The sequence below is a fragment of the Gorilla gorilla genome, chromosome 12 (assembly GCF_029281585.2).
Source record: "Gorilla gorilla gorilla isolate KB3781 chromosome 12, NHGRI_mGorGor1-v2.1_pri, whole genome shotgun sequence".
NCBI classification, from domain to species: Eukaryota; Metazoa; Chordata; class Mammalia; order Primates; family Hominidae; genus Gorilla; species Gorilla gorilla.
Window position 1 is genome coordinate 75,129,024 of NC_073236.2, and position 19,986 is coordinate 75,149,009.

The following is a 19,986-nucleotide window of genomic DNA, read 5'->3' on the forward strand; positions in this document are numbered from 1 at the left end:
CCACCGCCTGGCTAATTTTTTGTATTTTTAGTAGAGACGGGGTTTCACCATGTTAGCCAGGGTGGTCTCGATCTCCTGACCTCGTGATCCACCCGCCTCGGCCTTCCAAAGTGCTGGGATTACAGGCGTGAGCCACCTTGCCCTGCCAAGGGATACAGCTTGTTAAAGCTCCCCTTTGAATTAGGTGCCTTTTTCCTGAGAGCTGTTAGCTAGCGTTTTGAAAACGTTCCTGTTAAAGTATAGCGTGCATGTAGAGCCGTGCAGGATCCCGCGTGTGCAGGCCGGTGACTCATCATGAGGCAGGCCCCAGCTGTGCTCTCCACCCAGGTGAGCGGCAGAGCATGGCCAGCTCACCCCACTAGCCGCCTGTACACCACGGCAGACACTGTAGTTCAGTGTTGCCTTGTTACCTGACTTAAAACAACATACCACTTAATTGTGAAGCCTGCTGCTCTCCTGAGAAGGGAGCACACAGAATGTGTAGTTGTTGCTGTTTCCCAAAAGGAAATTGGAAAAAGCTCTTGAAAACGTACACAAGGTACAAACCAGTTGGGCTTCTAAGGCGATGCTTTCCTGAGTTCCCCGTCTGTCCCCGCACCAGGTCAGGGTGGTGCCGAGCTGCACAAGCTCCAGGGGTGCAGGACCAGGTGTCTCCACTCAATCTTTGATTCCTTTTTGGTCACAAGACCAGTCACACCTTCCCCAATTATTTCCTCTCTTAAGAATTTAGAACTAAGCTGTGAATTTGACCCCCTTTTAAAGTCATTTTGTGGCATGAATTCTCTTTCTCCAGACAGAGTAGAAAAGTCTATCAGTGAGAGTTTTCCTTCCGCCCGGGCTAATGACAGTCATTTGGGATGAATCAAGTTAAAACATAATGCAGAGTTTTACATCTGTGAAGACTTTTGCATCTTTTTTTGACTGGCACAGAGAAATCCAGCAAGCCAGCCTTGGTGGTCTGAGGAGGGCTCCCTGTGCAGGCCTCCTACAGCTCCCACACTGCCCCTGCCCCCCCCAACCCAGGGTCTGTCGAGGGAACCGCCAGGATGCTGTGATGCTGCAGAGGCTGGGGTGAGCCTGCAGGTTAAAGCAGTGATTTTTGTTGGTGGTGGTAGGATGACAGAAATGGTAGTTTGGAAAAGTTGATTTAATACTCTCACTTTAAAAAATCATAACATTTACTTTGACAGTTCAAATAACATTAAAGGACAGTAATTAAAAAAAAGATTTTTAAAGAGGTGTAGCTTTTAAATAGTTGAAAAACATTGAGCTAAAGATAACCTTTTCTGATTCATCTTTAAAAAAATTGTTTGCATTTTTTTTCCAAAATGCAAAAAGTAGTAGTGGGAGATGTTACTTACTCTTTTAAACATAAGTACTGTTTCAGTTCCTTTCTGGGCTTTGGATAAGATCCCACTGCCATCACTTTAAGACCCCAGCAAGGAGAATCTGGGCCCCACTGGGCCAGTAGGATCTGACACATCAGTTTGAGACCCTGAGTTTTGTCATTAAAATTGAGTATAAGACATCTTAACTCTGCGTGCAGTATTTTGTTTTCTAATGTCGGTTGTCAGTTGCTATCACAAAAATGCTGTTCATTCCTTTTTGTCCTGCTAAATTAGACACAAATAAGGACGGCCTTGGGAATCAAGATTAACTGAATAAAGATATCCTCCGGCCTAAACTTGAAATGGCCTGATGAGGAAAAGAAGAAATGGTAATTCTCAAAGTGAGGTTCCCAGACCAGCATCACCCGAAAGTTTGTTGGAAATGCTGATTCGAGGGCTCCTCCCCAGACATGCTGAAAGAGAAATATGGGAGGTGGGGCCCAACGGCCTGTGCTTATCAGGCCTCCAGGTGAGCCTAAGGCTTGTCCGTGGTTGAGAAGTGAAGGATGGGAGAGCCGCTCACAGAAGAGCTTCTCAGCTGGAGCTTTCCTGCCTACTCTATATCTCAGCTGCTGGTGCATTGCGCGACCCTGATCCCGCCTGTAAAACCGTTCAACTCCGAGGTCTGTGCAACCCTCCCATTCCTCAGACCCTCCCTCCCAGACACAGTTCACGCTCAGGGACACACACACACACACACCTGGCTCTGTTTTTACAGTGCTGCCCTGGCTGCCCCTTGGTGTCTTTCCTCATTATTTCCACTTACTGTTCGTGTATTCAGTGACCATCTATGGAGCATCTTGTGTTGGAGACTACCTTATGCTGAGGGTACAGAAGTGAACAAAACACACACCGTCTGTGTCCTGGGGGGCTCACTATCTTGAGATGGGAAACAGATATGAAGAGACAATCCCACCTTAAATGTAACTTTCAAATAGGCTACAAACCTATTTCCAGCAGTCTCCCGGCCGCCCCCAGCCCACAGTAATCTCTCAGATTGCTTACTATGGGAGTCACTCAGATTCTGGAATTGCAAAACCCCAAAAAGTCAAGTCATTCAGGCTCCTGGTCCTCTGGTCCTTTGACTTCTGAGGACACTTCTAGTGACATTTGTTACTTTTGAGCATCTACCCAGATTGTAGCTTTTGAGGGCAGGGTCCTTCCTAATGAAAAGTTGCACAGTTGAAAACTAGTTTTCATGTACAGAGTTGTGTTTAGTATGAAATTTCTTGGAAAACTCCAGAAGTTTTCATTTATGTCTCTACCAATGAGTTTTGTTCTTTATGTTTGAAACTTAGTTTGCTGCAGTTAATAGTTGCTAAAATTAATGTTTAGAAAACCAGAATGCTAGGAATTTGTTTCTAAAAAGTTTATTGGGGAGGGAGGTCGTTTGATCTCAAACCTCATGTTAAGAGCCAATGACTATTCAGTAGAAAAGTGGCTGGGGTTAGTTTTAGGCCCCTTAGGGTGGGCAGAAGATGGAGGAGCACCCACATGATTCCTCCACATGGGAGTCTCCAACCCCGCCCTGGAGCTCAGGGTCACTTTGGGTCTTTGGAAAAATTGGGTAGAAGACATGGGTTTTTTAGGCTTTGGTCTTCACCAGCCAAGGGAGGAGATAAAGTGGAGTGTCAAAGCACAGGGGTGACCTAGGAAGCCAATGGGTCACAGGCCTCCCTTTCGTGAACTCCAGGCCCCCCCTCCACAGGAACCACAGCACCCCCTCCCTAGAGTTACCTACACGTCCTTAGCTCCTGCTACTGCCTCATCTTCAAGCTGCAGCCCAGCGAGGCCTTTTTGAAAGGTCCCTTGCCTCTCCAAAGGGTGGTTAAAGAGCTATTGTTATTTTCTTAGAGTGCCTGAGGAAAGAGAGGCTTCTGAGGAGCTAGGAGCTGGGCCGCCCCTGACCTTGGCCAGCCTGAGCCAGGCCCAGAGAGGCCTGGAGGGTCTGATGCGCCTGGCTTCTTGCCCTCCGGTTCTTGAGGGCATGTCGTGTCTTTTCTCCTTTAAATTGGGCCCTGCTTAAGGAGGTGGTTGTTACACAAAGCCCTGAGAGTGAGAGTTCCCACTGCCCTCCCCCTCTAGGAGTTGGAGGCCTCTTCTGAATATGCTCATTGTAATGTTACTGCAGTGTGTCAGGCAAACTTAAGGAAAATGACTTCACTTTTTATTATGTTGCATTGTATTCCTTTCTGTAACAGCTTAGATAGAATTAGGATTAAAAATCAAGATTATATGCATTTTACAATCTTACTGGGTGTGTGGAGTCAGTTTTGCCTTATAATACAAAATAGAGAAATGGTGGCAAAACTGCCTTGAGGTACACTTCATCAGGGGTCCGTATTCACACCTCTGAGGTGCATCCAAGATTTGGTGTGTGTGTGTCTGTTCCTGCTTACAGGTTTTGCTTACCGAGCCCTCTGCCCTCCCCTTCCAGGCAGCATTACAGATGTCTTGTCAGGCTTTCTCTAAATCATTAGGATTAGCACACAGCTCTGGCCAGCTGGATCATTCTAATTGGAAATTAGGTGCTTCTCACATTGAAATCCTTCTGAAAATATCTCCAAAGATCTCTTTCAGCTATGGGAATTCTACTAAATGCCTATAATATTTTGCATGGCCTGTATACTTTTTAAATAGGTGAATTCTGTAGATTCAGTGATTATTTCTAGAAAAATGCAGTATTAAAAAAGCCCTGTTGTTTGTTCTAGTAACAAGTCTTAAAAAAGACAATTCTGCATTGATGACTGTAAGAAGAGTCTACACCATCTTCCCTAAATGTTACCTCTCCTCCAGAAAACCGATAAAAATCCACAGTGGCAATAAGCTAGTTTGTTTTCGGTTGTATTTTGTTTTACACTTACGGGCAGTGCTTCTCAAGCTTTCTGTGATTAGGGGCTCTCTTGGTTCCCTGACCCCCCAATCTTTCACAGACTTCAGTAAGACACAATAAAAATAATTACCATAAAATGAAATAAAAATACAAAGTTATGGAAAATAGAAGCCCCATTTAAAAAATTCCATGTACAGACATAACAGTTACTGTGTAAATTTGCTGTAGAAGTTTCTAAATAATAAAATGTCTCTCTCTACATACCTCATCATGGACCAGTAACAGTTCGCAGACAGGCACCATCTGTGGCCACACTTTGAGAAACACTATTTTAGAGTGTGTATGTATCTGTGTACTCACACATTTAAGTATGTTGCCATGATCACATTATAACATAACATAAATCTTAGAACTTTATATGAGAATTAAATGCACTTAGCTCTTTAGCAAAAGTGAAATTTTTCTATAAGTATTTAAATGCTTAAATTATAAGCAAATACCAATAGTATACTTGTGAATACAGTTATGTTTCAAAACCCAGTTGTCCAGTAGTACCTCTGATGCATGAAGTAGAAAACGTTTTGCAATGTGAGATGAAACCACCTCCACTCTGATTCACCTTCAAGTTTAAACAGATACTTTAGATAGGAAATGTTCTATGCAAAGTAAATACACAAATGAGACTTTTAGCACTAAACAGTAGGAAATATGTCTATCACGTGAAGTCTTAGACAAACCAACTGTTACTATCATAACCTTTATTGCCCTGAAGAACAGTTAATTACTGGACTGGTCATTGTGATTGACAGCCATTTTTTAAATGTTAACCAAATGAGGGGAAATGTTTCATGCAAGTAACTCCACATTCTTCATAAGTATTAACAAATCTCAAGCCGATTCTGATGTTGATAAGTCGCAGCTTGTTCATCTGTCTCTTCTGGAGACCTCATGAGACATGAGGTAAGACGGTTACCCCAAGTGGCAGGCTCCATGTCTACCTGTATACTGGCCTTGAGGGCAGCATGGCCTGCTTTGTGACAAAGTATGAGAAAGAAGTTCTGTGAAGTTTATATTCTGTTTAGCCTTACTTCTTTAGGTCGAGACTTGAAATTCAAAATGGTGATCAGGTGTAGGAGGGGATATTTAGCCTCTTGAAGGCCAGGGTGTTCACGTGGGACTCCCCACTGGGCCTGGCCAAGTGCCTATGACAGTGTAGATGTGGATAAGTTATTAAAGGATTGAATGAGGTGTGATCAACCAGCTGAAGCAGTTCATTAAAAGGTAAGTGGCATTTAGAAGAGAAATTGAATAACTACAAAGCAGTTGCCTGTATATGAATATGACATGAGTGAGTCACACTGAGGACAGGATTAGCAGGAGTCCCTGAGAGTGCTGTAGCTGGAGGCGGGGATGGTGAGGGAGCAAGCATGGGCCTGGCTTCATTCGAACCACGATCCTGGTCCGAACACCAAAAGACAGGTTTCTTGTTAAATGGTTAGAAAGTGAGATCTTTGAGGCAAAGACTAATGAACTTGAGATTGTTCTGTTTAGACAGTAGAAGTTCTGAAAGGAGGTTGTGACGATGTCACATGATCTTGGAAAGTTGGAAGGACCACTCCCCAGAAGATGACAACCAGATGATAAAATGTATTCACTAAGGCCAGAGCAAGAGAGGACACAGCCTGGCCTGTGAGCAGCAGGCAAGATGGGGCAGGAGTTCCTCGCTGCAGTTTTAAAATTCAACCCATTACCAGATTCTCAGGGTCTGAGATACGAGGTCATGGTTTCCTCAAAATATGCATGTATCTCTGGAATCACAGGAGGTAGTTTGTTAGGAAATGTCTCGAGTACCCAAACAGCAATGCTTATAATCAGAGCTAATTACTTCAAAATTAATCCAGTTGTCTTCAAACATAACTGTGCGTGGATGAAGCTGAGCCAAGGAAAAACTTAGGCTGGGACATACGCATTCCTCCCCTTGATTCTAGACTGAAAAGTGGCGGCGGCTCAGTCACTGTGGTCATTTAACGCAGGCGCAGTGCTTTACCACATGTCCCCAACCAGGCAGAAAGACTCCGTGCTTAATGAGGAAGGAAAAGCATTTTGAAAGCACACACAGTTCTACCCAAATTATACATGTTACCTTTCTTTAACTTGGTTCTTTTAATCCTTTAAGAAGTGCTCAAACTGTAATCTATGACACCTATATCTGTTTAGGTCATAGCATTGTAAGTGTTTTCTTGGGCTTTAAAAATAAATCTACGTGGGGGAGGGAAATTGAACCTGCATGATAATCTTAGGCATGCGAACACAAGCACATGAGCTGAGAAAGTCAAAATCATGGTTTCCATGGTAATTCTTAACTTGTCTGTGTCGTACACATTTCTCAAGAAATACACTCACCAGACTACCTAGTGATAAAAATTGCTCCACAGGCATACAAAGGTGGATTTTCTAACTCTCTCTTATTGTAAAAGGTCTTCCTTCCTCCCACCCCTAATTAATCCACGTGTACTTGTAAATAACCCTGGGCAGGAAACTGAGGTCCAAGTCCTGCCCTCTAAATCAGTCTCTTTTTTTTATGGTAGAAATCAGCTTTCGTGTGATTAATGCCATTTCCTCTCTCTCCCCTCTGCAGATATATGTTGGGTAAAGGAGGAAAACGGAAGTTTGATGAGCATGAAGATGGGCTGGAAGGCAAAATCGTGTCTCCCTGTGACGGTCCATCCAAGGTGTCTTACACCTTACAGCGCCAGACTATCTTCAACATTTCCCTTATGAAACTCTATAACCACAGGCCCCTGACAGAGCCCAGCTTGCAAAAGACCGTTTTAATTAACAACATGTTGAGGCGGATCCAGGAGGAACTCAAACAGGAAGGCAGCCTGAGGCCCATGTTCACCCCCTCCTCCCAGCCCACCACCGAGCCCAGCGACAGCTACCGAGAGGCCCCGCCAGCCTTCAGCCACCTGGCGTCCCCGTCCTCCCACCCCTGCGACCTCGGAAGCACTACGCCCCTGGAGGCTTGCCTCACCCCGGCCTCACTGCTCGAGGACGACGATGACACGTTTTGCACCTCCCAGGCCATGCAGCCCACGGCTTCCACCAAACTGTCACCTCCAGCCCTCTCGCCAGAAAAGGACAGTTTCTCCTCTGCCTTGGATGAGATCGAGGAGCTCTGTCCCACATCTACCTCCACAGAGGCGGCCGCGGCTGCGACTGACAGTGTGAAAGGGACCTCCAGCGAGGCTGGCACCCAGAAACTCGACGGTCCTCAAGAGAGCCGCGCAGATGACTCAAAACTGATGGACTCTCTGCCTGGGAATTTTGAAATAACGACGTCCACGGGTTTCCTCACAGACTTGACCCTGGATGACATCCTGTTTGCTGACATTGATACGTCCATGTATGATTTTGACCCCTGCACTTCCTCATCAGGGACAGCCTCAAAAATGGCCCCTGTGTCTGCCGACGACCTCCTCAAAACTCTGGCTCCTTACAGCAGTCAGCCTGTCGCCCCAAGTCAGCCTTTCAAAATGGACCTCACAGAGCTGGACCACATCATGGAGGTGCTTGTTGGGTCCTAAGACCCAGGGACCCAGCGACTGTGCCCACCCAGACCCCAGAGCGTTCCCATAACCCTGACAGTTCTCCACACTGTGCATGCACCCTTGCTTGCCTTTTTCAGAGAAAAAGAAAATTTTACAACAGGATCACACTAGTTTTTGCTTTGAGCAGAGTTGGAGTGCCTTCATCCAAGTATGACCACTTTTAATACACTTTTTTGAGTGGTTCCTCAGAGACCTACTACCCTGGTATAGGAAAGAATCCATTCGAAGACAATGTTGCAATGTTGAATGACAAAAATAAACAGTTCAAGTGAAGCACAAGGATTAAGTTGGAAAAGCTGTAAATTGCATGTGCATATTTGTCTATTTTTTCTATAAGTTTTATTGCAAGAGGTAAAGAAGAAAACTATATATATATATCTTATTTAGATAATCTCAGTACCTTTTCTGGCATTTTTGCCCTGTATAGGTTGACTTGGCAATTCGGCCTTTTTAGAGGCATTAACTACTCCTCGTAAGTGTTGCATTTACATGGCTGTTTAGAAAACTGCTGCCCAAATTTATTTTATATTTTTGTACAGATTCTGCAGTTTATGATATTGTTTTTCTAAAAACAAATGCTGTTTATACATATGAGATAGCTATTTTGATAGGATTTGCTCACATAGTTCCTGCAAACTTCAGATGTACAAGTTGCACTTGTACTTTTATAGAGTTGTAATGTTTTATATGTGTATGGTGCAAGAGAAAATTGGATCAAATCAATCTGCAGTTGATGTCCCCAAATGCAAACACAGGCACACACATGCACACACACATAAACACATACACAGTGCTTTAAGAAAGGGCCAGGTGATTTCACACCCAAATTTCACAAGCACTGACCCCCTGGCACCAACACCCGCCAGTACTGTGACTTCCAAAGCCAGAGCCACATGTGCTCATCAAACTTGCATTAAGCAGTTGGCGGGAGATGGCTGTGGAGCTGGGGGTTTAAGTGATGGTTCTCTTTTGCTCCCTCTTTTGAGGGTAAAGCTACTGTCTTTCTTAAGAGTGTATTTATGCCAAGTTTGCGCTTTTAATTGTTTTTATTTTGTTTTTTAATGAAAACCCAGATCTTTCCTTTTTGGCATAATTTTTATGATGACCTGAAATTTTACATCCGAACAAAATTTTACATCCGAAAAGCAACCACCTTCTTCATGGAACTTAGCCCTGTTGCAATGCTTAGGGCCCTTAAAGAAGAAAATCTCCCCAGAAGGCATCCATCATGTTGCTAAATTGTCTTCTGCAGCTTCCTTTCCCTAGAGCTTTCCCTGTGTTGCTAAGAGCTGAAAATGGCATCTTCGTGATCACCACAGTGAGCTTGGCTCGCCTCGGCCGGCCCGGGATGCACTCTTACAACATGTGTGACTCTTGAACCTGGAGTTCATCACATTACGTCACAGCTTCCCATCTGGTTGCTTTCCTAAGTCAGCTACTTCACACTTGTCAAGGCTGTTTTACCCCAAAACTCAGACAGGACTTTCTATGCATGTTTTCCCTCCTCCCCGCAATTCCCCCACCATCACCTTATCTCCCAGGACACACTTGAGAAGTAGCTTTTTATTCCTAGTGGTGTACATTTAATTTTAAAAAGTTTGCAATGTATCATGCTTGTTGCCGAAACTGTTTATGGCCGCCTTGTTTCAGTTTTTTCTTTTCTTCCAATGGTACTTTAGCTGTTGAGTGCAGGTTACAACCTATATTGTTATGCAGATGGCTTCTTTAGGAATAACTTTTATATTTATTTAAAAATTTTTAAATTATGGGATGTTTTGTTGTTGTTGTTGTCTTTGTTGTTGGTCATTTGTCAATATTCAGTCACCAATTCTGCTCACTTCTTGCCATGGATAAAATTGGGTCTTTCTGGCTAATTAAAAAAGACAACTTTATACAATGGCACTTTAAGCAAGCCATAGTTAGTTTTATTTTTGTAATGCACATGGCAAAGCAAAGACGTTTGTGATGAAGGAACTGCTCATCTAAGCAAAAGATTTGAGTATGATATGATAAAGGCTTTCTACATTCTAATTTACTTTTTCCCCCCACTTGAATGTGTTTTAAAGGCTAATTATCAGCTCAGTAGAGCAGTGAGAAACTGATCAAATTGCACTTGTTCTCCTACAAGCAACCTCCACGCAGACACCTCGTACTGCTACAGGTGTGTCATTTCCTTTAATAGGACCAGGGACCATGTAACTGAGGTGAGGGTTGTAGTAGATGCTTCCAGTGTCAGTGTGCCTGTTAATTTTAAGAGCTTCCCTTTCTTGCAGAGAACAAGTCTGCCCAGATTCCATGCTTTCTATAACTGGAGGACCTGGCAAACCTGCCGCATGCTGCACACATCTACCTACGTACACATATACAATAGTATTGATGATTCTGAACAATAACAGGGTAAAACAGTTGGTTTGCCATTGTTAAAAACTGATTTACAGTAACTTACAACAACTGTACTTTTGTTGGATTAGCAAATCATGTGTTTAAACAAATCCCATATGTTGGGCAACAGTTCAAATAAGCACGGAGAAGTGTTGCCCAAACTTGGTTCTCTGACTCTCATGTATTTGTAAGGCTGGGCTTCAAAATCAAAACAAAAACCCCAACAACAGCAGGCAAATGCTTTTTAACTCTGACACCGTTGCCGTAAATCCCTGATACTCAAAGTCTAACAAGAAAGACATGGAAAATTAGCAGCCCATTTTCAGAAAGATCAAAATGATCGAGGGTTCTAATTGCTTTTGCATCCTATTCTTACAAAGTGATGTCCCAACAGGGAACAGTAGGAGCTGGAATGGGATCTCCAAGTCCCAGTTTGAGTGTGGGATGTGCTTCCAGCAGTGCCTTCCCTTTATGAAAGACATCACATGGCATCCAGGGCCAGGCAGGCGGCTTGAGGTGCCTTCACGAGAAAACCGAGCTGGGGCTGGGAGAGGACAGTTATTGACACTGATGTGCAATGAAGTGACAAGATGAGAGCAGAATCGTAAGAGCTTTGAATTTGAAGTGAGTTTTTTTCCCCCATAAGTTATTTATTCCTTTTTTCTGTGTAAATATATTTATTTTACTGTGGAGCGCTAACATCTGGATCGTAACATGTGCAGAATGTATGGTAGGAATGTATTCTCTTGTAGGAATGTAAATCTGTATTAAAAGGGGGTCCAAGCCAGGCCCCCGGGTCTTCTCATTGTATGCACAGTCCGCATTCATTTTTTTTACTCTTCTCTAATATGGGTCTATTTGAAATATGCAAAAGGTATGAGGAATGTTTTAATACCTCCAAATTTTTAAGAAAAGCATCAAAGGGTTGATATTTTTAAAAGTTTTTTTAGTAGCACTTTCTCTGGATGACAGAAGGGGCAACCACATGGGCACCCTTGTTCATACCAAAGGGTGAGCAGTGGCCAGAGCCTCCTCTGCACCTCTCGAGTGTCTTTACCAATTGAGCTTTTTATCGCCATAGCCCCTTGGAGTGTCCCAGCTGCCCTGAGGTCAATCAAGGAAAATTTCTTAATGAAATAAGCTCCAAAGAGCCAAAGTATCAACTTACAGATCGTTTTTAAAGCTTAAATTTATGAACCACCTTTGTGGTAAACAATGAATTATGAATACCGCAGGGCAGCCTTCTTAAATGACAAATGTAAAAAAAAAAATGAGAGACTCTACTTTGTGCAGCGATTGCTACTCTATACGAATTGTCTTAATTTGAAAACCTTGCTGTTACAAATTGGACCTTTATACATTTTCTGAAAACAATGAAAAGAGCATATTTAACCTTTTCTGGCTGTAAATGGTTACCTTCCTGTAACTGCCCCGCACCTGGAGGCATGGAGTTGTGTGCATCCTGCTTATGTACAATTGTTTTCAGTGTTTCTAAGAATGAGTCTGAATGGCTCTTGAAAATTAGCCAGGATCAAATGCTATTGCAGACAAAGCCAATAAAAAGTTGGACGACTTTTGGGGATAACAAGTTTTGGAAGAGAAATGCAGGCCATATGTGCGCATGACCGAGATTTTGAAAAAAGATGTACATAGTGACATGTTTGGTGCATGGTTTTTGAGGAGGGCTTTTGTCAAAAAGGAGGTATAACCTTTCCCCCACAGACCTGAGAGCTGTGCCTTTTCTATGCAATATTACAGACGTTACATCGGAACCCAGATGGCTGTATTCACATGTAGGTTTGGGCTGTAATCTAAACAATTGGACAGATTAAATGTACATGGAAATGAGCAGTCTTACTTTTGTAGTTTTATATTATACAATAAACAGTTAAAAGATGAGAGAGGCATGCTTGCAGTTTTCTTTTGATGGGAGCTCAACCAGCTTATTTGTGACAGTTTGCTCACATTAAGCAAAGTCCAGCAAGAAAGAGCAGCAGGGGGGCCCTGAAGGAGTGGGTGCTGTTGGTCTTCCTGAACCCTCCTGGTCTCAGGAACCACCCTTCTCTCCTGGTTCTCCTCCTGCTTCTGGGACCCTTCTGGACCTCCTTTTTCTCACATCTGTGCCCCAGCTCTCTTTAAAACATTGTCTTTTCCAGGGTTTGGCCCATGACTGCACTTCACTGAGCCTCCATTCCTGCTGCCGCTTGCTTTCCCAAGGCGATCTAATCCACTCAGGACTCTCAAAACTGGTCTCCAGCCCCTGCCTCTCTCCTGAGCTCCAGACTTCAGTATCTACCAAGATTTGCTCCCTCACTCTCAGTGCGTCTAAAGAGCTCTCGTTTCCCCTGGGGGCTGATTCTTCTGTGGGCTCGTTGTCTTCAGCACTCTGCTCCACGCTTGGCTCAGTTGCCCACCCTTGCACCCTGTTCCGCAGTCCCAGCCATGTCATTCCCTCTGCCGCCACCTCTCCATCCTCACCATAGCGTCCCCAGCTCGGACCCTTCCTCTCTCCTTGCCTCTGACCACCGTACCTGTTTCCTGACCAGTCTTCCTGCTGTGGTCGTCTCTTTACCATCCCTGATGCTGGAGTTGACATTCTAAAATGCCAGTGGGTCACGTGGTTGTTGCACGTCCTCCAGGTGTACCCACTGATTATACCATCTGAACCCTGCCCCTGCTGTCTTCCAGTGGGGAGTGGGGGAGACCCTGTGCAACCTCCTTGGTCACTGGGCTGTCTTGGATGGAGTCATGGGATCTGGCCTCACCTGGCCTAGGCAGTTTTTTATTTTGGTGTGGTTGGGCCACCACACCACTGGCGAGGGAAAAGGGATGGATGTGTGAGACCTGGGAAGTGAAGGTTCAGCTCAATCAGCAGTGGAATGTGAGGTGGGGCGTGAAGTGCTGGGGAGGTGTTAGGGGCTGAATTGTTTCCCCCAAAAAGATAGGTTTCAGTACCTCAGAATGTGACTTTAATTTGGAAGTGGGGTCTTTATAGAGGTAATTAGGTTAAAATGAGGTTATTAGTGTGGGCCCTAATTCAATGGCTAATGTCCTTATAAAAAGATATTTGAACACATACATGCACACATGGAGAAGGCCATGTGACAGTGAAGGCAGAGACTGGGGCGGTGGATCTACAAACCAAGGAATGCCAAAGATACCAGCAAACCACCAGAAGGCAGGAGAGAGGCATGGGGACAGACACTTTCTTACGGCCCTCAAAGCAACCAAGCCTGCTAGCACCTCAATCCTGAACGTCTAGCTCTAGAAAAATACATTTCTGTTGTCCCAGCCACCCAGTCTGGGACACTTTGTTTCAGCAGCCCTAGCACACTGATGCAGGGGTAGAAGAACAGGGCGAGCACTTTCCAGACACCCGGCGGAGATAAGCACCAGGCAACTAGGACGGAGGGTCCGTTGTTCAGTAGAGTGGTTTGTATCTGGAATTAGGAGCTTCTGCTATTAATGATAAAACTTTGGCAAATCATTCAATCTCTGTATTTATGAGGATGAGATAAAGCGTGGCTCCCAGAGCTCTTTGAAAATGTTGACAGTACAATGAAAATGCAAATTATGAATGTCGTATCTGTCCTCATGCCTAGAGCTGTGCCCAGCATATGGTAGGCACTCAAAATGTTTGTTGAATGAAAAGAAGAAAAAACAATCTTGTAGTTCACCTTTCTTTATAGAATGAGAGAAGCCCAGCACTCAACATCTTTCTTGTCTGGGTCCTAGGTTCATACCACCCTCACCCTCAGGATGTGCTGCTTTGCCAGCACACACCAGCAGCCTGCCTCCAGGTGTCCTTGCTTGCACCTGCCCCTTCTGCTTGTGGAAATTCTGCCCATCATTCCAAGGCCAAACTCAAATGCCTGTCCATGAAACCTCTGCATGCCCGGAGTCAAAACCAGCCTTTTCCTCTTCTGGGCTTTCCCAGGGCTCCATGCCTCTGCAAATGCACTTAGCAAGTCCTGCCGCGTCTTCGGATTAGCTGTGCAGTTTGTTGTCTCTGTACTCCCTGTATCCTTAAGAGCAGCAACCCTGTGTTGTTTATCTTTGACAGAGGTTGGCAAACTGCAGCTTACAGGCCAGATCCTGTCCACTGCCTGCTTTTGTAAGAAAAGTGTTGCTGGAACCTGGCCACGCTGGTGTATCTGTGTGTTGCCCTGTCTGCTGTCTTACTACGATGGCAGAGTTGAGTAGTTGCAAAAAGACCACATGGCCCTCAAAGTCTGAACTATTTGCTATTTGGCCCTTTACAGAAAAAGTTTGCCAAATCCTGATCTTTGCAACTCTCCCAATACTGAGAACAGCGTCTGACCATAGATGGGATAGGCTCAGGGCTACATAGACTGGGGACACACACCCCTGGAAAGATGAATACAGTACAGGCGTCAGGGGAGTCCTAAGGGTGCAGAATGCTGGAGGTGGGGTTTCGAGGGCCAGACGGGGCAGAGTAGTCTGGAAAGTTACACAAGAGTGGACATATTCAGAGAGCTTAAGACTTGGGAGGGGCCATAGAGCTAGATCTTCCCACCAAAGGGGCCTTTTTGACAGATGTGCAAACTGAGGCCCAGAGAGGGAAAGGGATTATTGTCTGGGGCAAAATAGTTTATAGCATCAGAGTTCAGTTTGGCTCTGCAACCAGATCTCCCAAGCTTGAATCCTGGCACCTACAATCTTGGGCAAGTTCCTGAGCCTCTCTGTGCCTCAGCTTTCTTAGCTATAAAACGGGGGAAATAATTGAGCTTGTCTCAGGGCATGGTGGGGATCAAATGAGTAAATGTGAAGCACGCTCGAGCATTTCTAGGGCACTGGAAAGTCCACAAATGTCAGTACAGCTAACATGATGGCAGACAAGGCTAAAATCCAGCTCTCCACTCTCAGCGTGGTGTTTTAGGTTAAGCCTCAAAGCACAACTGGGGTATCTTAATGCTGGAGGCATGTTTGCTGGGCAGAACCATGATTTCCTAATACCTTGCATGTTGTGGTGGTCGGCCACTTACAGAGAACACTGTGCTCCGTGCTCGCATGGCAATATGTGGTCCCAGAGTCTCTATTGCCTCTTCCATCTTCGTTTTAATGCCCTTTTGTTCCCCTTGGAGAGGAATATTTGACTGAATCAGGAGTAATAGTTTCCAGGGTTACCACTTACTGAGCGCTCACATGTGCCAGACACTGCTATATACTGGTGTGTGTGAGCTCATGAACTCTTTCCAGCGCTTTGAGCTTTATCTTACTACCCCCACTTTACAGAAGTGGCAGCCGGCTCAGAGAGGTTAAGCAGCTTGCCAAAGGTCACACAGCTGGCAAGTGGGTAGAGCTGGGATTGGGTCTCTCTGACTCTTAGAACACCTTCGAGCACATGTCTTGTCTTCAGCCTCGAAGCTGAGCAAGGTGTTCGAATCCGATCGTTACCTCTATAACTTCCCTGAACCTTGGACCTCTCTTCTTCATGGGGTGTGGATTTCTCCTGGCACGTGCACAGCATTGCCCTGAGGAACAAGAGGAGGAAGATCTCCTACTGGGGCCAGCAGTAGTAGACCAGGAGTTAGGATAGCTCTCCAGGGCTGAATGCCCCCTCAGTTCTCTTGTCCTGGCTCTGTGTGACCTTGGGCCAGTCACTTCCCCTCTCTGGGACTCAGGAGCAAAAGACAGAAGCAGGACGTACATGCCTTCTGCAAGCTCTGGACTATGCTTCTCCCTACAGCACATTGGTAGCATGGAGGTCTCCGCCAGCATCCCTGGACATGCCATCCAGGCCTCGAGGATTTTACAAAAGCTCTCGGGTGGGAGGCGAGCGCTGTTCTATGGTGCCAGCCTTCAAGGCTTCTGGATAGTGCGGCCGTGTACATGATCCTGGAGACACACATGCCCGCATTGTCCTTGGAACTGGAACTGGGAACCCCCACCACAGCAGGCTGGCTGCCCCAGCCCCACAGCCCGCCAGGCGGCCTCCCTCCCTCCCTCCCCTCTCAGGCAGGGCAGCCAAGCTGCCAGCTGCTAGCAAGGCCTATTGTTCAGCAGTGACAAGAAATGGCTGCAGAGCACAGCACCCTCCTGGAGAGAGGCTGGAGGCGGAAGGGGGAGGGTGGGGTGAGCTGGGGAAATGTCCCTGACACCGGCTTCCCTGGGGCGCTGGCCTGCGTGCCCAGGAGGAGTCAGGGACAAACACACCGCTTGTGCGGGGTCTGTCCCCTCCTTCCTTAGGGCCTCACAGACTTCTTTTTCATTTGTCTTCTCGGGACGTGATGATGGGTGGAAGTGTGTGGCCGTGTTTTCGTGGGTCAATGTAGGGAGTCAGGCCTCCTCTAGAAAAAGATTTATGGTCACTTACTTCCCAGCTGATGGCCTGCAAGTAGTGCCAGGTGGCCAAGTGCATTTGAAAGAGGCTGCTCCTGTCAGTCCAGCCCATGCTCTGAGTGGAATGCACTCCCTGGGCCTGGAGAGGCTCCCGTGGAGCTGAGGAGCCTGACGTTTGTGGGTAGCTTCATGGCGTCTGAGTGCCTCACACACATTCGCTTTCTTTTTTTTTTTTTTTTGTTTTTTTGTTTTGAGACGAAGTCTCGCTCTGTAACCCAGGCTGGAGTGCAGTAGTGTGATCTCGGCTCACTGCAACCTCCGCCTCCCGGGTCCTGGTTCAAGCAATTCTCCTGCCTCAGCCTCCTGAGTAGCTGAGATTACAGGCATGCACCACCATGCCCAGCTAATTTTTGTATTTTTAGTAGAGACGGGGTTTTACCATGTTGGCCAGGCTGGTCTTGAACTCTTGACCTCGTGATCCGCCCAACTCAGCCTCCCAAAGTGCTAGGATTACAGGCTTGAGCCACCGTGCCTGGCCCATTCGCTTTCTTTGATTCTCATGGCAGTTCTGGAGGAGGTGGCAGGGGAGGGAGGCTCTGCAGACATGGGGACACTGAGGAGCAGAGGGCATGGGCCACTGAGTACAGAAGTGGCACAGACAGAAGAGCAGGTCCAAGACCCAGGCCCCTCCCTTTATCACCCTCAGGTGGCGGCTTTCGGGCTTAGAAAAAACAGCCAGAAATTTACGAAAAAATCAAGGTCTATAAGTGAGCCATGGAGCCAGAAGCCACATATTCTGTTGGGGCTTTGTAACAGGGGCAGGGTGGGAACTGAAACCATTCTGAGCTTTGATTCTGTCCTTTCTGTCCCTGAGACCCCCTCTCCTCCCGCTGCCCCAAACACACACACACTCAGTCATAGTGGAGGGGAAGAAGTGATGCAGCTACAGGTGGCCACTGTCTTCCTCAAACATTCCACCTAAGACAGAGTTAGGCACTTCCTGTGTTTCTTCTGCTTTTGTTTTTGTTTTTGTTTTTGAGACAGGGTCTCATTCTGTCACCTAATGGCACGATCATAGCTCACTATAGCCTCTAACTCCTGACCTCAGCCATCCTCCCAGCTCAGCCTCCCAAAGTGGTAGGACTACAGGCATGAACCACAGCACCCAGCCAGCACTTGCATTAATCCAGCTTTGAGACAAACCCTGGGTCCCCTTCCAACCAGACTCTGCCTCTAAGCCTTGCCAATGCAGAAATTCTACGGCCCCCATGCTCACTGGCATACATGCTGTCTCCCCACAACCGCCCCATCCTCTCTCTCCTTCCTCTCTCCCTGTCTCCCAGTCTCTCTCCCGCTCCTGCCCTCCATCTCTGACTCTGTGTCTCTGGCTGTTACTCCCATCCTCTCCCTTGCAGTGTCTGTCTCTGTCTCTCTTCTGCATTATTACTTGAAAGCAAGCTTTGCTGTGGCAGAGCAGCTGAGTCTGACCTTGGGACCTGGATAACACGGCCAGCCCCCTGCCCTCTTGAGGTCTGGGTTTTCTGGGTCTGACGTGCTGGGCTCCAACTTCTGGGCTTTGAGGCAGGTCTGGTGGGGCTGGGTAGCTCCAGGGCTCAGGTTCCTTGAGGTCTGGGGTCCTCAGAGTCACCACAAGAGGGCCCCAGGACCCTTTGGGATGGAGGGGGGTGTCCAGGGCCTCAGTACTGCCCCGAGTACCTGGCTTCCCCATTTGGGGCTGCCTAGCTTGCAGGCTATGAGGTCATTGGGGTTAGAAGTTTTCTATCTCTGTTTTCTGAGTTGCCCAAGAAGCTCTGATTGGACCGTGTCCTGCAGGCATGGAAGGAGATTCTAGGCAGAGAGGCTGCCTGGGCTGGCTGAACCAGTGGGGTGCTGGGCCCTGGGGAAGGTGGGCTCTGAGGAGGCGTCCACTGCCTGGGAGGAGGATGGAAGCCGGTGGTACCAGCAGGGGTGGACAACAGAGTCCGTTTTTTTTTTTTTTAAAGAGATGGGGTCTCACCGCATTGCCCAGTCTGATCTTGACCTGCTGAACTCAAGCATTCCTCCTGCCTCAGCCTCCTGAGTCGCTGGGATTATAGGCGCCCTCCACTGCACTTCCACTGTCCCCTCTGCCCAGCTGAAAGGCAGCAGAGTCTTCAGTCATTTGTTCTAAGTGGTCTGTAAACAGACTGTGTGGCATGGGCAGGGGCTGCTTGGGGCCCCAAGTGAAGGCTGCGAGCCTGTGCTCAGGGAGATGGGGCCGAGGAGACCACCGGTGGAAAGCTCTTTGCCTTTACAGAAAGTGTGGGCTCTGGGCAGGGCCTTCTCTGGTCTCCCTTTCACAGATCCAAAAAGGGAAACTAAGGCCCTGAAAGGTGAGGCAAATTGTGCAAGGCAGCTGGAACCTGGGAGCTGGGGTCTGAGTGTGCCTGTGGGACTCTGCTCTGCCCTGCTGGACACATTTCCCCGCTGTCCGGGGGACCCGGGCCTCACTGTGGGTTATCGTGGAGATGCCACTATGCAGAAGGCTTAGACATGATCCCTGGCTTTCTCAAGGCTGGCCCAGAGGGGAATCAGGAACCAGGAATACTCTCTGGTCCCCAAACCCTAGTAGTCTGCTACTGTGGCCTGCCAGGCCCCTCAGCTTGGCTACAGGGAAGACAAGATGGTTAAGAGAGGATCTTTGGAAGAGAAAAGGGCTCACTCACACTCACTGAGGCCTATCCCCATGGGTCAAAACAGGCCAGAGGATAGAAAAAACTTGTCTGATGGCCGGTAGCCTCAGGAAGACTGGCTGGGGAGGCTGTGGGTCAGGAGCCCTGTGGCCCATTAGCTCATTTGCCGCTGCGCCCATCACAGCAGATGCACTACCACTTACCTAACTCATAATGCCCTTGGAGCCATTCTTGCCTTTCACCTTTCCCACCCACACACACCCCATCAGCAATCCTAGTTTATTCTACCTTCTGAATAGATGCAGGATCCACTGGCATCTCACCATCCCCACTGCCAGTCACCTCTCACCAGGATGATCACCACAGCCTCTGCACTGGCCTCCCTGCTCCCATCATCGTTTGGATGTCTGTTCTCAAGACAGCACCCAGAGTGATCCTTTAGAAAATGAGTTAGCCGGCCAGGCGCGGTGGATCACTCCTGTAATCCCAGCACTTTGGGAGGCTGAGGCAGGCGGATCGCTTGAGGTGAGGAGTTCGAGACCAGCCTGGCCAACATGGTGAAACCCTGTCTCTACTAAAGATACAAAAATTAGCCAGGCATGGTGGAGAGCGCCTGTAATCCCAGCTACTCGGGAGGCTGAGGCAGGAGAATAGCTTGAACCCAGGAGGCAGAAGTTGCAGTAAGCCGAGATCATGCCACTGCACTCCAGCCTGGGCCACAGAGCGAGACTCCACCTCAAGGAAAAAAAGAAAAAAAAAAAAAATGAGTTAGCTGTGTGCTTCCAAATAGGAGCACC

At 47.0% G+C, this 19,986-nt stretch overlaps 1 protein-coding gene across 6 annotated transcripts in view; it reads left to right on the forward strand.

The window, feature by feature from the left end:
- The window catches only part of SERTAD2 (SERTA domain containing 2), a 119,225-nt gene extending 107,112 nt beyond the window's left edge, over positions 1-12,113 (forward strand). For all 6 annotated transcript variants that reach the window (XM_031008249.3, XM_063695853.1, XM_055378022.2 and 3 more), the window contains exon 2: positions 6,860-12,113. In XM_031008249.3, coding sequence (XP_030864109.1) covers positions 6,864-7,808 — 945 coding nt within the window. In that variant the 5' untranslated portion in view covers positions 6,860-6,863 and the 3' untranslated portion in view covers positions 7,809-12,113. The remainder of the gene's footprint in view (positions 1-6,859) is intronic.
- Positions 12,114-19,986: the final 7,873 nt, after the last annotated feature.